The following is a 22,546-nucleotide window of genomic DNA, read 5'->3' on the forward strand; positions in this document are numbered from 1 at the left end:
TCCAGAAGGTGGATGGACCTTTAAAGTCATGAGTCCAGAAGGTGGATGGACCTTTAAAGTCCTGAGTCCAGAAGGTGGATGGACCTTTAAAGTCCTGAGTCCAGAAGGTGGATGGACCTTTAAAGTCCTGAGTCCAGAAAGTGGATGGACCTTTAAAGTCCTGAGTCCAGTAGGTGGATGGACCTTTAAAGTCCTAATCCAGTAGGTGGATAGACCTTTAAAGTCATGAGTCCAGAAGGTGGATGGACCTTTAAAGTCCTGAGTCCAGAAGGTGGATGGATCTTTAAAGTCCTGAATCCAGTAGGTGGATAGACCTTTAAAGTCATGAGTCCAGAAGGTGGATGGACCTTTAAAGTCATGAGTCCAGTAGGTGGATGGACCTTTAAAGTCCTGAATCCAGTAGGTGGATAGACCTTTAAAGTCATGAGTCCAGTAGGTGGATGAACCTTTAAAGTCCTGAGTCCAGAAGGCTCTGAGCACTTTGTCACCATGGAGTCATGCAGAAAGACCAGAGTCCAGAACCACACCTGAGTGGAGGAGGGGAAGGTGAAGAGACAAGATGAAGGAAATGTTAAGGACACAGGAGACAAGGAGATGAGGAAAGACCAAGTCATGTGTTGCCCCCCAGTGGTGACAGTCAGTAAGACACGTGGCTGTAATCAAAATAGACTTTAATCCCACAGAGGTCACGTGACCAAACCAAGATGGCTCCCAGAGCCAAAATGACGTCCCAAAGTGTCACATGACGTAGGAGGTCAGGTGTTGTCTGTGAAAACCTGCCCGAGGACGGCCAGGCGAGCGCTGAAAGGCTGCACGGGACAGGACAGCGTGGGCGCCGTCTTCCTCTTGCCGGGCTTCAAAGCGATGCTTTGGGATCGCCCGGGCGGGTGGTCGTCGGCGTGCGAGGCGGGCGGCGCCGAGCGCTCGCCCAGCAGGATGTCGCGCAGCTCCTGGCGCTCGCGGGCGTGTCGGCTGCAGCAGTGGAGCGCCGCCGGGTCTAGAGGGTGTGCCTCCGTGTTGAAGATGTAGCCGCCCGCGCTCAGCACGCACTGGCCGTCCTCGCCGCCCTCCTCCCACGACTCGGCCCCGCCGCCGTGCAGGAAGTGGGCGGGGTCAAAGAGCAGGTAGAGGTACTTGAGGGTCTCGGCCAGGAAGAAGGACTCCATCCTGTTGTCCAGCTGGTGATCTCGCACGTCCTTCACCTGAGAGCGTTAAGAAAACATCAACGTCGTCTGACTGAAGCCCCGCCCCCCCCCCCTCACCCACGCTGGCGTATCCGCAAGGCGTCTTGGCGATCTTCTCGATGGACTCCAGGGCGTCGAAGCCCAGTTGCAGGTAGGTGTGGTCCCCCGTGGCGCGGAACAGGTACATGGCGCTCTCCATCAGCTCTGCACGCACAAACACGGCCGACATTAACGGGCGTCCGCCTCGGGCGGGGAAATGAACGGACCAGGTCTGAGCGGGTAGCCCTCCCTCTTGTCCACGCTGTGACCCTGAGGGATGCTGTAGAACTCGGGTAGACTCCCGAACTGCCTCCACACCGAGTAGTAGTTCTGGAAGGTTCTCACGGCCGCGTCCAGGTTCCCCAGCAGAGACTGAAACGAGCCAGAGTCTGTGAGGCGAGGCGAGGCATGGCGCTCGCACGGCGAGGGGGCGTGGCTACCTGCAGGCCGGGCCAGAAGGCCTCCAGGGACTGGAAGACGGGCATGGACACGGTTCCTTTGTGCATCTGGACCCACAGGTACCAGTCGTCGAAGCGCGTGTAGTTCTGGATGGCGCGGTCGTACGCTGGCGGAAAAAGTCACACCTCCGTTGTTCTCGCGCCCTGGAAGGTCACCAGAAGGTCACCTGACTCACCCTCAAACATCTGCAGCAGCTCCTCGTCCTGCAGCAAGATGGCGCCTTTCACCAGGTACTCAAAGTAGGAGTCCACGCCCGCTCCGATGCCGGCGTCCTGCGCCACCCACTTCCTGGACAGGACGTCGATGTGGTTGCCCACCTGCACACCCACCACACACACAACCTCCTCACGTCAAACAACTCACAGTTGGAACAAAATGTATGAAGACAAAGCACACGTCAGACTTGTCAAACTCCCCTAAATTGTGGACTTTTAGCCTCAACTTTTTTTCCCTACGCTTTGAACCTCGTGGTTTATAAAACGGTGTGGCTAATTGATGGATTTTTCTTCGCAAAAAGCTTTCATTCATCTCAAGCAGAAACGGTGGAATTGTGTTGTTGTTGTTTGTGCTACGGCGCCATCTTTTGGACGAGTTCGCTCACTGCAGACGCTGCGGGTTGAAAATGTCGTCGTTTTAATGCCTTAATCAATCAATGTCAATCAATGTTTATTTATATAGCCCTAAATCACAAGTGTCTCAACGGGCTGCACAAGCCACAACGACATCCTCGGTACAAAGCCCACATAAGGGCAAGGAAAAACTCACCCCAGTGGGACGTCGATGTGAATGACTATGAGAAACCTTGGAGAGGACCGCATATGTGGGTAACCCCCCCCCTCTAGGGGAGACCGAAAGCAATGGATGTCGAGTGGGTCTGACATAATATTGTGAGAGTCCAGTCCATAGTGGATCCAACATAATAGTAAGAGTCCAGTCCATAGTGGGGCCAGCAGGACACCATCCCGAGAATTAAATCCTTAAACCGGAAGTAAAACCGTCCATAGTGTTCCGACTCGTATGGATTCTTCATTTATCACTCCAAGCAACGGTTGTAACTTTTACAATATAACTAAAACAATTCTTACTTACTAAACTGTCCCATGCGTGATGTCTGTAGGAGTGTTTTCATGCATATTTGTACGTGCTAACGTAATCTAATGAAGCTACCGTCGCTAATATGCTAACACATTTACGAGTGTCTGTGTTTGTGTTATTAACTTAGAATGGCTTTTTTTTTTTTTAAGTTAAAGTACCACTGATAGTCACACACACACTAGGTGTGGTGAAATCGACCTCTGCATTTGACCCATCCTTTTGTTCCACCCCCTGGGAGGTGAGGGGAGTAGTGAGCGGCAGCGGTGGCCGCGCTCGGGAATCACTTTGGTGATTTAACCCCCAATTCCAAGCCTTGATGCTGAGTGCCAAGCAGGGAGGTAATGGCTCCCATTTTTTTATAGTTTTTGGTATGACTCGGCCGGGGTTTGAACTCACAACCTACCCATCTCAGGGCTCCTGGTTTTTCAGCAGTTGAACATGCAAAAATTTGAAGAAGAAAAAAGCACCGTTTCAAGATGTTTTTGTGTTTAAAGAAATGAAAAATGATCAACAGAGTTGACATAAATACATTAATACAAATGAATCACTATGTCTGTTTCAGTCACTATGTTATTTAGTCACTACCATAATGTGTTTACATCCACAGGAACCACATGGGTGAGCCTACTCTATACAGTATTTACAACCTTACTAGTGTTCACTTCACAGCCACAGATGGTTCATCTACTTATTGACATTATTTACACAGTCTGTTTCAGTCACTGTTATTTAGTCACTAAAGTAATTGTGTTCACATCCACAGGAACCACATGGGTGAGCCTACTCTATACAGTATTTACAACCTTACTAGTGTTCACTTCACAGCCACAGATGGTTCATCTACTTATTGACATTATTTACACATTAGTCTGTTTCAGTCACTGCTATTTAGTCACTACAGTAATTGTGTTCACATCCACAGGAACCACATGGGTTAGCCTACTCTATACAGTATTTACAACCTTACTAGTGTTCACTTCACAGCCACAGATGGTTCATCTACTTATTGACATTATGTACACATTACTTAGTCTGTTTCAGTCACTATGTTATTTAGTCACTACAGTAATGTGTTCACATCCACAGGAACCACATGGGTGAGCCTACTCTATACAGTATTTACAACCTTACTAGTGTTCACTTCACAGCCACACATGGTTCATCTAGTTATTGACATTATTTACACATTACTATGTCTGTTTCAGTCACTATGCTATTTAGTCACTACAGTAATTGTGTTCACAGCCACAGGAACCACATGGGTGAGCCTACTCTATACAGTATTTACAACCTTACTAGTGTTCACTTCACAGCCACAGATGGTTCATCTACTTATTGACATTATATACACAGTGTGTTTCAGTCACTATGTTATTTAGTCACTACAGTAATGTGTTCACATCCACAGGAACCACATGGGTGAGCCTACTCTATACAGTATTTACAACCTTACTAGTGTTCACTTCACATCCACAGATGGTTCATCTACTTATTGACATTATTTACACATTAGTCTGTTTCAGTCACTATGTTATTTAGTTACTACAGTAATTATGTTCACATCCACAGGAACCACATGGGTGAGCCTACTCTATACAGTATTTACAACCTTACCAGTGTTCACTTCACATCCACAGATGGTTCATCTACTTATTTACATTATTTACACATTACTTAGTCTGTTTCAGTCACTATGTTATTTAGTCACTACAGTAATTATGTTCACATCCACAGGAACCACATGGGTGAGCTTACTCTATACAGTATTTACAACCTTACCAGTGTTCACTTCATATCCACACATGGTTCATCTACTTATTGACATTATTTACACAGTCTGTTTCAGTCACTGTTATTTAGTCACTACAGTAATTGTGTTCACATCCACAGGAACCACATGGGTGAGCCTACTCTATACAGTATTTACAACCTTACTAGTGTTCACTTCACAGCCACAGATGGTTCATCTACTTATTGACATTATTTACACATTAGTCTGTTTCAGTCACTATGTTATTTAGTCACTACAGTAATTATGTTCACATCCACAGGAACCACATGGGTGAGCCTACTCTATACAGTATTTACAACCTTACTAGTGTTCACTTCACATCCACAGATGGTTCATCTACTTATTGACATTATTTACACAGTCTGTTTCAGTCACTATGTTATTTAGTCACTACAGTAATTGTGTTCACATCCACAGGAACCACATGGGTGAGCCTACTCTATACAGTATTTACAACCTTACTAGTGTTCACTTCACATCCACAGATGGTTCATCTACTTATTGACATTATTTACACAGTCTGTTTCAGTCACTATGTTATTTAGTCACTACAGTAATTGTGTTCACATCCACAGGAACCACATGGGTGAGCCTACTCTATACAGTATTTACAACCTTACTAGTGTTCACTTCACATCCACAGATGGTTCATCTACTTATTGACATTATTTACACAGTCTGTTTCAGTCACTATGTTATTTAGTCACTACAGTAATTATGTTCACATCCACAGGAACCACATGGGTGAGCCTACTCTATACAGTATTTACAACCTTACTAGTGTTCACTTCACATCCACAGATGGTTCATCTACTTATTGACATTATTTACACATTACTTAGTCTGTTTCAGTCACTATGTTATTTAGTCACTACAGTAATGTGTTCACATCCACAGGAACCACATGGGTGAGCCTACTCTATACAGTATTTACAACCTTACTAGTGTTCACTTCACAGCCACAGATGGTTCATCTACTTATTGACATTATTTACACATTACTATGTCTGTTTCAGTCACTGTTATTTAGTCACTACAGTAATTGTGTTCACGTCCACAGGAACCACATGGGTGAGCCTACTCTATACAGTATTTACAACCTTACTAGTGTTCACTTCACAGCCACAGATGGTTCATCTACTTATTGACATTATTTACACATGAATTAGTCTGTTTCAGTCACTATGTTATTTAGTTACTACAGTAATTATGTTCACATCCACAGGAACCACATGGGTGAGCCTACTCTATACAGTATTTACAACCTTACCAGTGTTCACTTCATATCCACAGATGGTTCATCTACTTATTGACATTATTTACACAGTCTGTTTCAGTCACTGTTATTTAGTCACTACAGTAATTGTGTTCACATCCACAGGAACCACATGGGTGAGCCTACTCTATACAGTATTTACAACCTTACTAGTGTTCACTTCACAGCCACAGATGGTTCATCTACTTATTGACATTATTTACACAGTGTGTTTCAGTCACTATGTTATTTAGTCACTACAGTAATTGTGTTCACATCCACAGGAACCACATGGGTGAGCCTACTCTATACAGTATTTACAACCTTACTAGTGTTCACTTCACAGCCACAGATGGTTCATCTAGTTATTGACATTATTTACACAGTGTGTTTCAGTCACTGTTGTTTAGTCACTACGGTAATTACAACTTGTGTTCACGTCCACAGGAACCACATGGGTGAGCCTACTCTATACAGTATTTACAACCTTACTAGTGTTCACTTCACATTCACAGATGGTTCATCTACTTATTGACATTATTTACACATTAATTAGTCTGTTTCAGTCACTGTTATTTAGTCACTACAGTAATGTGTTCACATCCACAGGAACCACATGGGTGAGCCTACTCTATACAGTATTTACAACCTTACTAGTGTTCACTTCATATCCACAGATGGTTCATCTACTTATTGACATTTTTTACACATTACTTTGTCTGTTTCAGTCACTATGTTATTTAGTCACTACAACTTGTGTTCACGTCCACAGGAACCACATGGGTGAGCCTACTCTATACAGTATTTACAACCTTACCAGTGTTCACTTCATATCCACAGATGGTTCATCTACTTATTGACATTATTTACACAGTCTGTTTCAGTCACTATTATTTAGTCACTACAGTAATTGTGTTCACATCCACAGGAACCACATGGGTTAGCCTACTCTATACAGTATTTCAAACCTTACTAGTGTTCACTTCACATCCACAGATGGTTCATCTACTTATTGACATTATTTACACATTAATTAGTCTGTTTCAGTCACTATGTTATTTAGTCACTACAGTAATTATGTTCACATCCACAGGAACCACATGGGTGAGCCTACTCTATACAGTATTTACAACCTTACTAGTGTTCACTTCACAGCCACAGATGGTTCATCTACTTATTGACATTATTTACACATTAATTAGTCTGTTTCAGTCACTATGTTATTTAGTCACTACAGTAATTGTGTTCACATCCACAGGAACCACATGGGTTAGCCTACTCTATACAGTATTTCAAACCTTACTAGTGTTCACTTCACATCCACAGATGGTTCATCTACTTATTGACATTATTTACACATTAGTCTGTTTCAGTCACTATTATTTAGTCACTACAGTAATTGTGTTCACATCCACAGGAACCACATGGGTGAGCCTACTCTATACAGTATTTACAACCTTACCAGTGTTCACTTCACAGCCACAGATGGTTCATCTACTTATTGACATTATTTACACATTAGTCTGTTTCAGTCACTATGTTATTTAGTCACTACAGTAATTATGTTCACATCCACAGGAACCACATGGGTGAGCCTACTCTATACAGTATTTACAACCTTACTAGTGTTCACTTCACATCCACAGATGGTTCATCTACTTATTGACATTATTTACACATTAGTCTGTTTCAGTCACTATGTTATTTAGTTACTACAGTAATTATGTTCACATCCACAGGAACCACATGGGTTAGCCTACTCTATACAGTATTTACCACCTTACTAGTGTTCACTTCACAGCCACACATGGTTCATCTAGTTATTGACATTATTTACACATTACTATGTCTGTTTCAGTCACTATGCTATTTAGTCACTACAGTAATTATGTTCACATCCACAGGAACCACATGGGTTAGCCTACTCTATACTGTATTTACAACCTTACTAGTGTTCACTTCACAGCCACAGATGGTTCATCTACTTATTGACATTATTTACACAGTCTGTTTCAGTCACTATGTTATTTAGTCACTACAGTAATTGTGTTCACATCCATAGGGACCACATGGGTGAGCCTACTCTATACAGTATTTACCACCTTACTAGTGTTCACTTCACAGCCACAGATGGTTCATGTAGTTATTGACATTATTTACACAGTCTGTTTCAGTCACTATTATTTAGTCACTACAGTAATTGTGTTCACATCCACGGGAACCACATGGGTGAGCCTACTCTATACAGTATTTACAACCTTACTAGTGTTCACTTCACAGCCACAGATGGTTCATGTAGTTATTGACATTATTTACACAGTCTGTTTCAGTCACTATTATTTAGTCACTACAGTAATTGTGTTCACATCCACAGGAACCACATGGGTTAGCCTACTCTATACTGTATTTACAACCTTACTAGTGTTCACTTCACAGCCACAGATGGTTCATCTAGTTATTGACATTATTTACACAGTCTGTTTCAGTCACTATGTTATTTAGTCACTACAGTAATTATGTTCACATCCACAGGAACCACATGGGTGAGCCTACTCTATACAGTATTTACAACCTTACTAGTGTTCACTTCACAGCCACAGATGGTTCATCTAGTTATTGACATTATTTACACAGTCTGTTTCAGTCACTATGTTATTTAGTCACTACAGTAATTGTGTTCGCATCCCCAGGAACCACATGGGTGACCCTACTCTATACAGCATTTACAACCTCACTAGTGTTCACTTCACAGCCACAGATGGTTCATCTACTTATTGACACATTACACAGTCTGTTTCAGTCACTGTTATTTAGTCACTACAACTTGTGTTCACGTCCACAGGAACCACATGGGTTAGCCTACTCTATACAGTATTTACAACCTTACTAGTGTTCACTTCACAGCCACAGATGGTTCATGTAGTTATTGACATTATTTACACAGTCTGTTTCAGTCACTGTTATTTAGTCACTACAGTAATTATGTTCACATCCACAGGAACCACATGGGTGAGCCTACTCTATACAGTATTTACAACCTTACCAGTGTTCACTTCACAGCCACAGATGGTTCATCTACTTATTGACATTATTTACACATTAATTAGTCTGTTTCAGTCACTATGTTATTTAGTTACTACAGTAATTATGTTCACATCCACAGGAACCACATGGGTGGGCCTACTCTATACAGTATTTACAACCTTACTAGTGTTCACTTCACAGCCACAGATGGTTCATCTACTTATTGACATTATTTACACATTACTATGTCTGTTTCAGTCACTGTTATTTAGCCACTACAGTAATTATGTTCACATCCACAGGAACCACATGGGTGAGCCTACTCTATACAGTATTTACAACCTTACTAGTGTTCACTTCACAGCCACAGATGGTTCATCTACTTATTGACATTATTTACACAGTCTGTTTCAGTCACTATGTTATTTAGTCACTACAGTAATTGTGTTCACATCCACAGGAACCACATGGGTGAGCCTACTCTATACAGTATTTCAAACCTTACTAGTGTTCACTTCACATCCACAGATGGTTCATCTACTTATTGACATTATTTACACATTAGTCTGTTTCAGTCACTATGTTATTTAGTTACTACAGTAATTATGTTCACATCCACAGGAACCACATGGGTGAGCCTACTCTATACAGTAATTACAACCTTACCAGTGTTCACTTCACATCCACAGATGGTTCATCTACTTATTTACATTATTTATATATTACTTTGTCTGTTTCAGTCACTATGTTATTTAGTCACTACAGTAATTGTGTTCACATCCACAGGAACCACATGGGTGAGCTTACTCTATACAGTATTTACAACCTTACCAGTGTTCACTTCATATCCACACATGGTTCATCTACTTATTGACATTATTTACACAGTCTGTTTCAGTCACTGTTATTTAGTCACTACAGTAATTGTGTTCACATCCACAGGAACCACATGGGTGAGCCTACTCTATACAGTATTTACAACCTTACCGGTGTTCACTTCCCATCCACGGATGGTGCATCTACTTATTGACATTATTTACACATTACTATGTCTGTTTCAGTCACTGTTATTTAGTCACTACAGTAATTGTGTTCACATCCACAGGAACCACATGGGTGAGCCTACTCTATACAGTATTTACAACCTTACTAGTGTTCACTTCACAGCCACAGATGGTTCATCTACTTATTGACATTATTTACACATTAGTCTGTTTCAGTCACTATGTTATTTAGTCACTACAGTAATTGTGTTCACATCCACAGGAACCACATGGGTGAGCCTACTCTATACAGTATTTACAACCTTACTAGTGTTCACTTCACAGCCACAGATGGTTCATGTAGTTATTGACATTATTTACACAGTCTGTTTCAGTCACTATGTTATTTAGTCACTACAGTAATTATGTTCACGTCCACAGGAACCACATGGGTTAGCCTACTCTATACAGTATTTACAACCTTACTAGTGTTCACTTCACAGCCACAGATGGTTCATCTACTTATTGACATTATTTACACATTAATTAGTCTGTTTCAGTCACTATGTTATTTAGTTACTACAGTAATTATGTTCACATCCACAGGAACCACATGGGTGAGCCTACTCTATACAGTATTTACAACCTTACTAGTGTTCACTTCACATCCACAGATGGTTCATCTACTTATTGACATTATTTACACAGTCTGTTTCAGTCACTATGTTATTTAGTCACTACAGTAATTGTGTTCACATCCACAGGAACCACATGGGTGAGCCTACTCTATACAGTATTTACAACCTTACTAGTGTTCACTTCACAGCCACAGATGGTTCATGTAGTTATTGACATTATTTACACAGTCTGTTTCAGTCACTATTATTTAGTCACTACAGTAATTGTGTTCACATCCACAGGAACCACATGGGTGAGCCTACTCTATACAGTATTTACAACCTTACTAGTGTTCACTTCATATCCACAGATGGTTCATCTAGTTATTGACATTATTTACACATTAATTAGTCTGTTTCAGTCACTATGTTATTTAGTCACTACAGTAATTACAACTTGTGTTCACGTCCACAGGAACCACATGGGTGAGCCTACTCTATACAGTATTTACAACCTTACCAGTGTTCACTTCACAGCCACAGATGGTTCATCTAGTTATTGACATTATTTACACAGTCTGTTTCAGTCACTGTTATTTAGTCACTACAGTAATTGTGTTCACATCCACAGGAACCACATGGGTGAGCCTACTCTATACAGTATTTACAACCTCATTAGTGTTCACTTCACAGCCACAGATGGTTCATCTACTTATTGACATTATTTACACAGTCTGTTTCAGTCACTATGTTATTTAGTTACTACAGTAATTATGTTCACATCCACAGGAACCACATGGGTGAGCCTACTCTATACAGTATTTACAACCTTACCAGTGTTCACTTCACATCCACAGATGGTTCATCTACTTATTGACATTATTTACACATTAATTAGTCTGTTTCAGTCACTATGTTATTTAGTTACTACAGTAATTGTGTTCACATCCACAGGAACCACATGGGTGAGCCTACTCGTTGGGCTTTTGACTTCTTCATGCTTTATATTGATTTCATTTGTTTTCATGTAATAAAACAACTTATTTTTAAGGTGTGGCGGCTATGATTTTGCCACCTTCCGTTCGTTAAGGGGAAACCCTGAATAACTATTCAACTTTTGACCACTTCAAAGCAAGGGCAAGTAAATGGGCGGGGCTAGCCACAGTGCAGCGTGTTGATTGGTGGACACTGGACAGAGAATGTTGGCCTCCTAACAAACAAGACCCTTACCAGTCCGATGTCAGACCTGGCGTTCCAGAGCACCCTCAGGGCCCGGCGAGCCACGTCCTCAAACGTGGCGTCTCCGGTGAGTCGGCTGAGCGTGGCGAACTCCAGGATGAAGGTCCCGACACCGGCGGTGCAGGTGACGGGCGTCTCGGTGGGACTGACGCCGCGCAGCAGGTTGACCGTGCCGTACGGCATTCCGGTGGGCGTCTGGAACGCTGGGAGACATTTCAGCGTGAGGGTGCTGGAGACCGGCAGCCATGTTTGTGTTTGACTTGAGCCATATAAGACAGGTGCGGTACACAGGCTCCATCGAGTGGTACGCCAAAGAATCACTTGATTAAAGTACAGTGTTTTATCTTCCTATATTCAACCACAGTTCAAACGGCAATGTTACAATGGCCAAATTTATAAAATACACTTGTTAAATAAAATCGCTCTTGTTTTTAATGAATACTTAGGCCTACCATGTATGTTAATGTTGTCATTATGGTGGTACTTAATGAATACTTAGGTCTACTACACTACTGTATTTAATGTTGTCATTATGGTGGTACTTAATGAATACTTAGGTCTACTACACTACTGTATATAATGATGTCATTATGGTGGTACTTAATGAATACTTAGGTCTACTACACTACTGTATTTAATGTTGTCATTATGGTGGTACTTAATGAATACTTAGGTCTACTACACTACTGTATTTATTGTTGTCATTATGGTGGTACTTAATGAATACTTAGGTCTACTACACTACTGTATTTAATGATGTCATTATGGTGGTACTTAATGAATACTTAGGTCTACTACACTACTGTATTTAATGTTTCCATTATGGTGGTGCTTAATGAATACTTAGGTCTACTACACTACTGTATTTAATGTTTCCATTATGGTGGTACTTAATGAATACTTAGGTCTACTACACTACTGTATTTAATATTGTCATTATGGTGGTACTTAATGAATACTTAGTCTACTACACTACTGTATTTAATGTTGTCATTATGGTGGTACTTAATGAATACTTAGGTCTACTACACTACTGTATTTAATGTTGTCATGGTGGTACTTAATGAATACTTAGGTCTACTACACTACTGTATTTAATGTTGTCATTATGGTGGTACTTAATGAATACTTAGGTCTACTACACTACTGTATGTTAATGTTGTCATTATGGTGGTACTTGATGAATACTTAGGTCTACTACACTACTGTATTTAATGTTGTCATTATGGTGGTACTTAATGAATACTTAGGTCTACTACACTACTGTATTTAATGTTGTCATTATGGTGGTACTTAATGAATGCTTAGGTCTACTACACTACTGTATTTAATGTTGTCATTATGGTGGTACTTAATGAATACTTAGGTCTACTACACTACTGTATTTAATGTTGTCATTATGGTGGTACTTAATGAATACTTAGGTCTACTACACTACTGTATTTAATGTCATTATGGTGGTACTTAATGAATACTTAGGTCTACTACACTACTGTATTTAATGTTGTCATTATGGTGGTACTTAATGAATACTTAGGTCTACTACACTACTGTATTTAATGTTGTCATCATGGTGGTACTTAATGAATACTTAGGTCTACTACATTACATTTTAATGTTGTCATTATGATGGTACTTGATGAATACTTAGGTCTACTACACTACTGTATTTAATGATGTCATTATGGTGGTACTTAATGAATACTTAGGTCTACTACACTACTGTATTTAATGATGTCATTATGGTGGTACTTAAGGAATACTTAGGTCTACTACACTACTGTATTTAATGTTGTCATTATGGTGGTACTTAATGAATACTTAGGTCTACTACACTACTGTATGTTAATGTTGTCATTATGGTGGTACTTAATGAATACTTAGGTCTACTACACTACTGTATTTAATGTTGTCATTATGGTGGTACTTGATGAATACTTAGGTCTACTACACTAATGTATTTAATGTTGTCATTATGGTGGTACTTGATAAATACTTAGGTCTACTACACTACTGTATTTAATGTTGTCATTATGGTGGTACTTAATGAATACTTAGGTCTACTACACTACTGTATTTAATGATGTCATTATGGTGGTACTTAATGAATACTTAGGTCTACTACACTACTGTATGTTAATGTTGTCATTATGGTGGTACTTAATGAATACTTAGGTCTACTACACTACTGTATTTAATGTTGTCATTATGGTGGTACTTAATGAATACTTAGGTCTACTACACTACTGTATTTAATGATGTCATTATGGTGGTACTTAATGAATACTTAGGTCTACTACACTACTGTATTTAATGTTGTCATTATGGTGGTACTTAATGAATACTTAGGTCTACTACACTACTGTATTTAATGTTGTCATTATGGTGGTACTTAATGAATACTTAGGTCTACTACACTACTGTCTTTAATGTTGTCATTATGGTGGTACTTAATGAATACTTAGGTCTACTACACTGCTGTATTTAATGTTGTCATTATGGTGGTATTTAATGAATACTTAGGTCTACTACACTACTGTATTTAATGTTGTCATTATGGTGGTACTTAATGAATACGTAGGTCTACTACACTACATTTTAATGTTGTCATTATGGTGGTACTTAATGAATACTTAGGTCTACTACACTACTGTATTTAATGTTGTCATTATGGTGGTACTTAATGAATACTTAGGTCTACTACACTACTGTATTTAATGTTGTCATTATGGTGGTACTTAATGAATACTTAGGTCTACTACACTACCGTATTTAATGTTGTCATTATGGTGGTACTTAATGAATACTTAGGTCTACTACACTACTATATTTAATGTTGTCATTATGGTGGTACTTAATGAATACTTAGGTCTACTACACTACTCTATTTAATGTTGTCATTATGGTGGTACTTTATAAATACTTAGGTCTACTACACTACTGTATTTAATGTTGTCATTATGGTGGTACTTAATGAATATTTAGGGCTACTACACTACATTTTAATGTTGTCATTATGGTGGTACTTAATGAATACTTAGGTCTACTACACTACTGTATTTAATGTTGTCATTATGGTGGTACTTAATGAATACTTAGGTCTACTACACTACTGTATGTTAATGTTGTCATTATGGTGGTACTTAATGAATACTTAGGTCTACTACACTACTGTATTTAATGATGTCATTATGGTGGTACTTAATGAATACTTAGGTCTACTACACTACTGTATTTAATGTTGTCATTATGATGGTACTTAATGAATACTTAGGTCTACTACACTACTGTATGTTAATGTTGTCATTATGGTGGTACTTGGAGAGCCAGGTGTTGTCTGAACTTGTTTCTTCTCTCAAAACGCCATCATGACTGTGATGGTCTACCTGGCAGCAGCTTCCTGGCGGCGTCCTCGGCCATCCTCAGAAGGGGACCAGAACACGGCCAGCCGGGCTCCAGCTGCACTCCGGCCCTGCCAGACAGCATGTGGGCCGACAGCAGACCACCCACCACTAGAGGTAGGACACACCTTAGCGCAGCTGGAAGACGATTGGCTCGGAGGTGGAGGCGGGCGGACGTACCTCTGATGTTGGTCTCAAACACGGAGGCGTTGACGTCGATGTCGAAGTTGATGGTGTCCTGCAGGAGCGACGCCACGCGCTGGAACTCCGTCTGGTTCCCCAGCACCTTGGCACAAAGAGGTGTCAATCAACACTCAGCATGGGGTCCGGCAGGAAGTAGGGTTGCAGTCTCACCAGCAGGGTGTCCAGGGCGTCGATGAGCGTCAGCGAGAAACTAAGAAAGAAGAAGGCGGTGACTGACAAGACGTCAACGTAGAAGGCAACCTCTGACCTCACCTGCCCCAAGTGTCCTGGCCGTCGCAGGTGAGGGGGCGGAGCTCGTCGTAAGGGAAGGCGTTGTCCAGGTAACTGTTGTAGGCGTGGTAGAACATGCCTTTGATTCGCTGTCTGAAAAGTAGTTGTAGGTGAGCACCAGAGGTGGGAATCTTCTCACCATTCAGGAGCGACCTTTCCATTATTGATGCATCTTTCATTTATTTATATTAAGGCTGAAACGACGCGTCGACGTCATCGGTTACGTAAATACGTCGACGTCGTTTTTATGCTTCGACGCGTCGCATATTTACGTCACACTGCCGTCATGGCGGAGCGCAAAGCAGACGATGCGAGCGGTGCGAGCGAGGGAAAATAAGCACGCCAAAAGTCATCAAAAGTGTGGGAGTATTTCAATAAACAAATGTATATAATTTGGCATTATTTCGGCCAGTCGGCTTATAAAATCAGAGCCGATCAGTTTACGTTCGCTCGCAGGTATAACGCGGCGCGCTCCCGTCTCATCTGCTGGTGCGCGAGCCCGGTAATTAGACCGCTGTGTCAAATCAAGGAGTACAAAAGACGCCAGCGCAGAGTGGAAAAAGGTTTAGTTCATTACAGATAACCCAGAGTTGTGCCAAAAGTATGTAAGATTTAATATTTCTCTTCGTGGGTGTGGCGCACCTGTTGCGCTGGTGAGATGGGAGGGGGGGGGGGGGGGGGGTTGTGTGCATGTAGCGTGCTTAGTCTGGAGGCTAAATACACACAGTGTGTTATGTAACTGTTGTTTAGTGTTGATATTCTTTGCTTAGTTTGATAAATGTTGGAGCAGTTTGCTTCATCAGGAGGGTGAAGTCGCTCAATTTAAAGTGTTGGATTTAACTGTGTTGGTGAGGGCGTAGAAAAAGGGGCATTTTTCTACCAGTAGACAGCGTTTAAGATTGAGTGTTTCACTGCTAAATTAATAATATATTTATATTGAATATGGATTTTAAATATGTATCTAAATAGGTGGTTAATTGGTTAGGTATTTATGTATTTGCATATTGGGTTTTCTGTTGCATTTATCTATTGTGTTTCTGGGTTTAAATGTATTTTATATGTATCTTGGTGCATTTATGTTGAGACAATTTATTTAAAATCTGTTTTAACTTAAAGGGAAAAGATGTGTCCATTTTCTTGCACTTGTTTAATGGTTAAGAGTTTGATAGCTAATTAATAGTTGTAAATTATGGGATTGATAATTGATCGATTTTTTACAGCATGTTAATCTTGTGGTGTTTTGTCCTTAAAGGTTTTTCACCTACTAAAGAAGCTAAAGGCTACTAAAGGCTACTAAAGGCTACTAAAGACAGCTAATGACAGCTAAAGAAACTAAAGTCTATTAACACTGCTAAAGACTGCTAAAAAGACTAAAGAAGAAAAAAGAAGCTGTTTCTTGGTTGGAAAAACTGTTGCAAACTAAAGGAAAATAAAAGGAAAAAGTAACTACGGTCTGGTCTTTTGAGTGAAATCCAGAAGCCACATTCAGCATTGGTACATCCCTTCAAGTGTGGGATAAGCACAGCGAAAAAAGCAAAACACTTGACAGTTGTTGTATGCACACTGTGTCGAGCGGAAATGGCCTATCATAGCAGCACAACGGCTATGAAGGAACATTTGAAAAGAAAACACCCGACAGCGTTCTTGCCATCACCATCAACTAGTCAATGGTCCGCGTGAGTATACATTGTCATCATTACACAAAATCATGAATGTGTCATTTGTATCTGCGTTGTAAATTCATAAACTAAAACACTGTTTCGCTCTGAGAGGCGCGTTTGGCATGCCTGTTCAGTGTTTACAAAGACGCGCTCCTCTTTAACGCTAACGTTAATTAGTTGTGCAAATACCTTTTACAACATTAACAGTTACATATACTATGTACAAACCAACAATTAACTTTCACTTTAATCATACTATCATTGTTGTGTTATTAAGCAAAATAAGCAATACTTTTACTTTTGTTGAAATGTTTACACTGTTACAGAATATTTCGTTTTGCACTTTTTTGTATTGGATGTTTATCTTTATTTTTGCACATTTTAAAGCAAAATAAGCAATACTTTTACTTTAGAAATGCTTATACTATTGCAGAATATTAAGATTTGCACTGGATGTTTACTTTTATATTTGCACATTAAAAAGCAAATAAGCTACTTTTAATTTTGTTAAATGTTAAAAGTTTTAAATGTTTACATTGTTACAGAATATTTTTGTCATGTTGTTGTCAATGTTGACTGAGTGGCCATACTTTTTTTTTTGTAAATAAAAGCCATGCCTTTTGAAAAAACTGGCCTACATTTATTTTTTTCCTCTTCATTTTAAATTTAAAAAAAAATCGGTAAAAGGAAAAATAATCTATAGATTAATCGAAAAAATAATCTATAGATTAACCGATTAATCGAAAAAATAATCTATAGATTAATCGATAGAAAAATAATCGTTAGCTGCAGCCCTACCCCATACCAAATTATATTTCCATACTTTTCTAAATAAAGGGCACCACAAAAAATTTCATTATTGCCTTTATTTGAACAATAAATGTTAGTGTTATTATTGTCATTTAGTCCTTAAATAAAATAGTGAACATACTAGACAACTTGTCTTTTAGTAGTAAGTAAACAAACAAAGACTCCTAATTAGTCTATGCAGTAACATATTGTGTCATTTATACACCTATTATTTTCTACACATTATGAGGGACAAACTGTAAAAATTGATTATTTGTTCATTTACTGTTAATATCTGCTTATTTTCTGTTTGAACATGTTCTATCTACACTTCTGTTAAAATGTAATAATCACTTATTCTTCTCTTCTCTGATACTTGACATTAGTTTTGGATGATACCACACATTTAGGTATCGACCCGATACCAAGTAGTTACAGGATCATACATTGGTCATATTCAAAGTCCTCATGTGTCCAGGGCATACTTGCCAACCCTCCCGAATTTTCCGGGAGACTCCCGAAATTCAGCGCCTCTCCCGAAAAACTCCCGGGACAAAAATTCTCCCGAAAATCTCCCGATTTTCAGCCGGAGCTGGAGGCCACGCCCCCTCCAGCTCCATGCACCTGAGTGAGGACAGCCTTTTTTCACAATGGGTGGGGACAACAGGGTGACAAGAAATAAATCATCCAGACGAGAGATAAATTGTATTATTATGTTTATCTTACCTAAAAATAAATATATTTATTAATTTAAAAAAAATAAAAATAAATACATTTTTACTATATTTTGCTAAAAACATCAAAATTAATTGTATTTTTATTTGTATTTTTTCTGACTCCTTATTACATCCAGGCATTAGAATTATTCATTAAAATAAACAGATTTGAAATAATTAATTTTAAATTATCATAATAATTCATTTATAATGACCATATTTAATTATTAAAATAATTGCTTGTTTATCAACAACTTTAGCATTTTATTCGTTACATTTTGAAGCTCTCAGAAGCCAAGTTATGTTATATTCCTTAAGATTTATTTATGCAAGTTTGAAGTATCAATTAACACAGTTTTGTTTGCATATTCTCAGGATATATATATATATATATCAATCAATCAATCAATCTTTATTTATATAGCCCTAAATCACAAGTGTCTCAAAGGGCTGCACAAGCCACAACGACATCCTCGGTACAAAGCCCACATATTGAACAATATACGACAAATTATCTCAAACCACAACAAAACAATTGCAAATGAGCCGTCGGCCCCCGGACAGAGCGACTCCAAAACCAATAAAGGCTGCAACTGTCGAAAGAAACCTGATTGCCCTCTCAACGGGGGGTGCTTACAAACATCAGTTGTCTACCAATCTAAGGTAACACGCAAGGACATTAACACATCCGACACATATGTAGGATTAACCGAGGGAGAATTCAAAACCAGATGGAACAATCACAAGGCTTCTTTCAGGAACCAAAACCTGCGGAATACCACAGAACTCAGCAAACACATTTGGGACCTCAAAGACAATAATGTTGAATATTCAATAACATGGCAAATTCTTGCATCCAGCACACCTTACAATAGTGGTAATAAAAGATGCAACCTATGCTTGAAAGAGAAACTGTTTATTATTTACCGTCCAGACCTGTCATCCCTCAACAAGCGCAGCGAAATTGTAACAGCATGCCGCCACAGACGGAAACACCTCCTAGGTAACACATGAGCCAATCACCACGCCCCTACGCCAGCCTGTACCCACCCACTCTGTGCCCTATATAAACCATGGTATGTGAATGCTCCCATTAAAATCTCCTGATGATTGAGGGAACCCCCCCCCTCATGAAACAGGCCTGTAGAGATGAAATAGTCTTGTGATTTTTTTTCCCACACATACATATATATATATATATGTATATATGAAATACTTGACTTGGTGAATTCTGGCTGTCAATATACTCCTCCCCTCTTAACCACGCCCCCAACCACGCCCTGCCCCACCCCCGACCACGCCCCCAACCCCCACCTCCCGAAATCGGAGGTCTCAAGGTTGGCAAGTATGGTCCAGGGATGTATTTACTCACTTTGTAAACATAATATACTTTTTTTTTTAAACAAATTTTGTGATGCTAAAAAATATCGATGTAATGTAATGGTATCATAACAGTGGATGTCAGGTGTAGATCCACCCATGGCATTTGTTTACATTGTGACGCCGGTGAGCTATTGTATCCTCCTACGGTGTGTAGTGAAGCATGTTTAGCTATTCCTCGTCCTCCAGTGATAATAATACTTGTAAGAAACTTACTTTATTCGTCGCCATGGAGGCCAGGATTAGTGATTTAGAAGTAGCTGAAACACTGAGGATGGACGTTAGCTGCTAGCTCGCTAGCCATGTCTTAAAGCACCTCTTCCTGAGGGTGTTTCAGTGTTATAACTTCACCGTTATCTTGACTTTTTACACCAAAATGCGTCCATTCTCCCTTTTCTGTCTACACACTGTGTCTGCTTGTAAGTACTCTGTGTGTGTGCGCTGCCCTACATGCTCCTCTGCTGGTAAAACAGAGCAATGTCATGACGTGACGACGCCCCGTCATGCCTGTTTAAAAAAGGGGGCGCAGGAACCGGTACTTTTTAGAGGCGGTATAGTACCGAAAATGATTCATTAGTATCGCGGCACTATACTAGTACCGGTATTTTATCCATACTGTATTTGTGTATTGCACATCATGTGAAGCTTCATTCGTGACGACATAACGACTGTTACCTGACGTCATGCATGTCGTCCTCGGTGAACTGACGACTCGCAGCCGCGCTGACGACACACAGGAGCAGCGCGACACGCACGGGAGCGCGCATGGCGCCGGGCGGGCGGGAGCGAGCGCCGGGTGTCCGGAACGAAACGGAGCGAAAGGAAAAAAAAGAGTTCGGCCTGAGCTAAACTGAGCTAGGCTAACTTCAACTATATTCTGCTGCGGCCACGAACAACTACTCCAAGTCCCGCCTACTCCAAGTCGCGTCCAGTTTAGGTCTAAGTCCCGCCCACTCCAAGTCTCGTCCAGTTTAGATCTAAGTCCCGCCCACTCCAAGTCGCGTCCAATTACGTGCTCAGAGGGGTGAAGACACCGGAAGTGAAGCTAGCGAGACAACCTAACCCGGAAATAAAAATTGGAAAAAAAATAATAATTAAAAAAAAATTTAAAAAACGTAACACGGAAATCAGAAACAAATAAAAACAAATACTGCTGAAAATATGTTGATGTTAGGGTTAGGTTTGGGTTTTGGTTAGGGTTGTATGATCCGCCGAAAAAGCGATACATTCAACATCCGGCTTAATAATAACAACCAATGAATGGTTTGTTTCATTAGCCGTCTTGTGTCAGGTTACAAATCAAGTGTCCGTTGTCAGCGCCATTGTGACCATGTCTAAAAAAAACCTTGCGGTCGCGACTTCGAGCTTTCAGCTTGAACCTTCTCGCTAGCTTCTGTCGCTGTCAGGCTGGAGACAAGTGAACCGGACGTGGAAGCCGTGCGCATGCGTCCAGCTCTCTGCGATGCGTTCACGGACAATAGATAAATACGCTGCTTCAAATACTTCATACTTGTTTTTACTTTCGCGAGTATTTCTTTCAAACGGACAACTATTTTAAAAGGAAGAAAAATAAGTGAAAGTCACAAAGTTCGATTGTTGTTATGCTAGCTACAGCCAGGTGTGTTATTTCTCGTGCGCACACGTCCTCTGTAACAACCTCACGTCATCATTACCCGCCAATCACCTGTCAGGCACGTCACGTTCATGAACATGGGAACTCTGAGTATCGATCACACAAGAACCTAAAAGTGAACACCAGCAGGTCGTTACAGTAAAATAAATGTTACAATGGAACAAAGAAAATCACGCATTATTTTGTGTAATTGATCAATTAATTTTTCTTTCTTTGTCCTTGTAAAGTTGGAGTGTAAGAGTTTGGCTAACTGAACTGTTCATGATCGCCCTAAAAGAATAAGAATATTAATGGAACACGTCTTATAGAGTGGGACATGTGTTAGGGCAGCAAGACTGAGTAAAAACCCAGGGTCACAACATTTTAATTAGATTTGTTGTTGTTTAGAAAATAATTGATAATAATTATTACTTGTCACCAGCATGCTAACAATTAGCCAATTGTTGAATGTAAAAACAAACTAACTAAAAGTCATGGATATTTGTACTTATCACCACCTTGCTACCATTTAATCATTTAGCAAATGTTGATATAAAACTCTACAAGTCATCAATATTGTTACTTGGCCCTGACTGTTGGCATTTTAGCCAATTTTTGTACGTATGAAACTAAACGTCATGGATTTTGTTACTTGGAACCACGTGTCTTGCTACCATGCTAACTGTTAGCAATTTAGTAAATTTTTGTAGATATAAAACTAAAAGTCATTGTTTTGTTACTTGGAACCGCCTGCTATGCTACCATGCTAACTGTTAGCAATTAGCCAGATTTCGAAGGCCTGAAACTTAGTCATAGATTTTGTTAC

The 22,546-nt window shown here is 40.0% G+C and overlaps 1 protein-coding gene across 1 annotated transcript; it reads right to left on the reverse strand.

The window, feature by feature from the left end:
- Positions 1-654: 654 nt before the first annotated feature.
- On the reverse strand, positions 655-21,675 carry edem2 (ER degradation enhancer, mannosidase alpha-like 2). Its single transcript, XM_061925836.2, has 12 exons — positions 20,918-21,675; positions 20,784-20,887; positions 15,545-15,655; positions 15,443-15,482; positions 15,269-15,374; positions 15,074-15,199; positions 11,679-11,890; positions 1,858-1,999; positions 1,664-1,788; positions 1,451-1,595; positions 1,267-1,388; positions 655-1,202 (listed from the first exon to the last, which is right to left on the reverse strand). The coding sequence occupies exons 2-12, from the start codon at positions 20,873-20,875 to the stop codon at positions 756-758; spliced, it is 1,668 nt and encodes a 555-aa protein (XP_061781820.1). The 5' UTR covers positions 20,876-20,887; positions 20,918-21,675; the 3' UTR covers positions 655-755.
- Between the last annotated feature and the right edge of the window lie 871 nt (positions 21,676-22,546).

Source organism: Nerophis lumbriciformis, linkage group LG01 (assembly GCF_033978685.3).
Source record: "Nerophis lumbriciformis linkage group LG01, RoL_Nlum_v2.1, whole genome shotgun sequence".
Classification (NCBI taxonomy): Eukaryota; Metazoa; Chordata; class Actinopteri; order Syngnathiformes; family Syngnathidae; genus Nerophis; species Nerophis lumbriciformis.

Coding starts and splice junctions, on each gene's coding strand:
- edem2 (XM_061925836.2), bottom strand. CDS start 20,875: ATGCGCGCTCCCGTGCGTGTCGCGCTGCTCCTGTGTGTCGTCAGCGCG. Junction 1,389..1,450: donor GGGCTACCCGCTCAGACCTG/GTCCGTTCATTT, acceptor TTGTGCGTGCAG/AGCTGATGGAGAGCGCCATG. Junction 1,203..1,266: donor CGCCTTGCGGATACGCCAGC/GTGGGTGAGGGG, acceptor TAACGCTCTCAG/GTGAAGGACGTGCGAGATCA.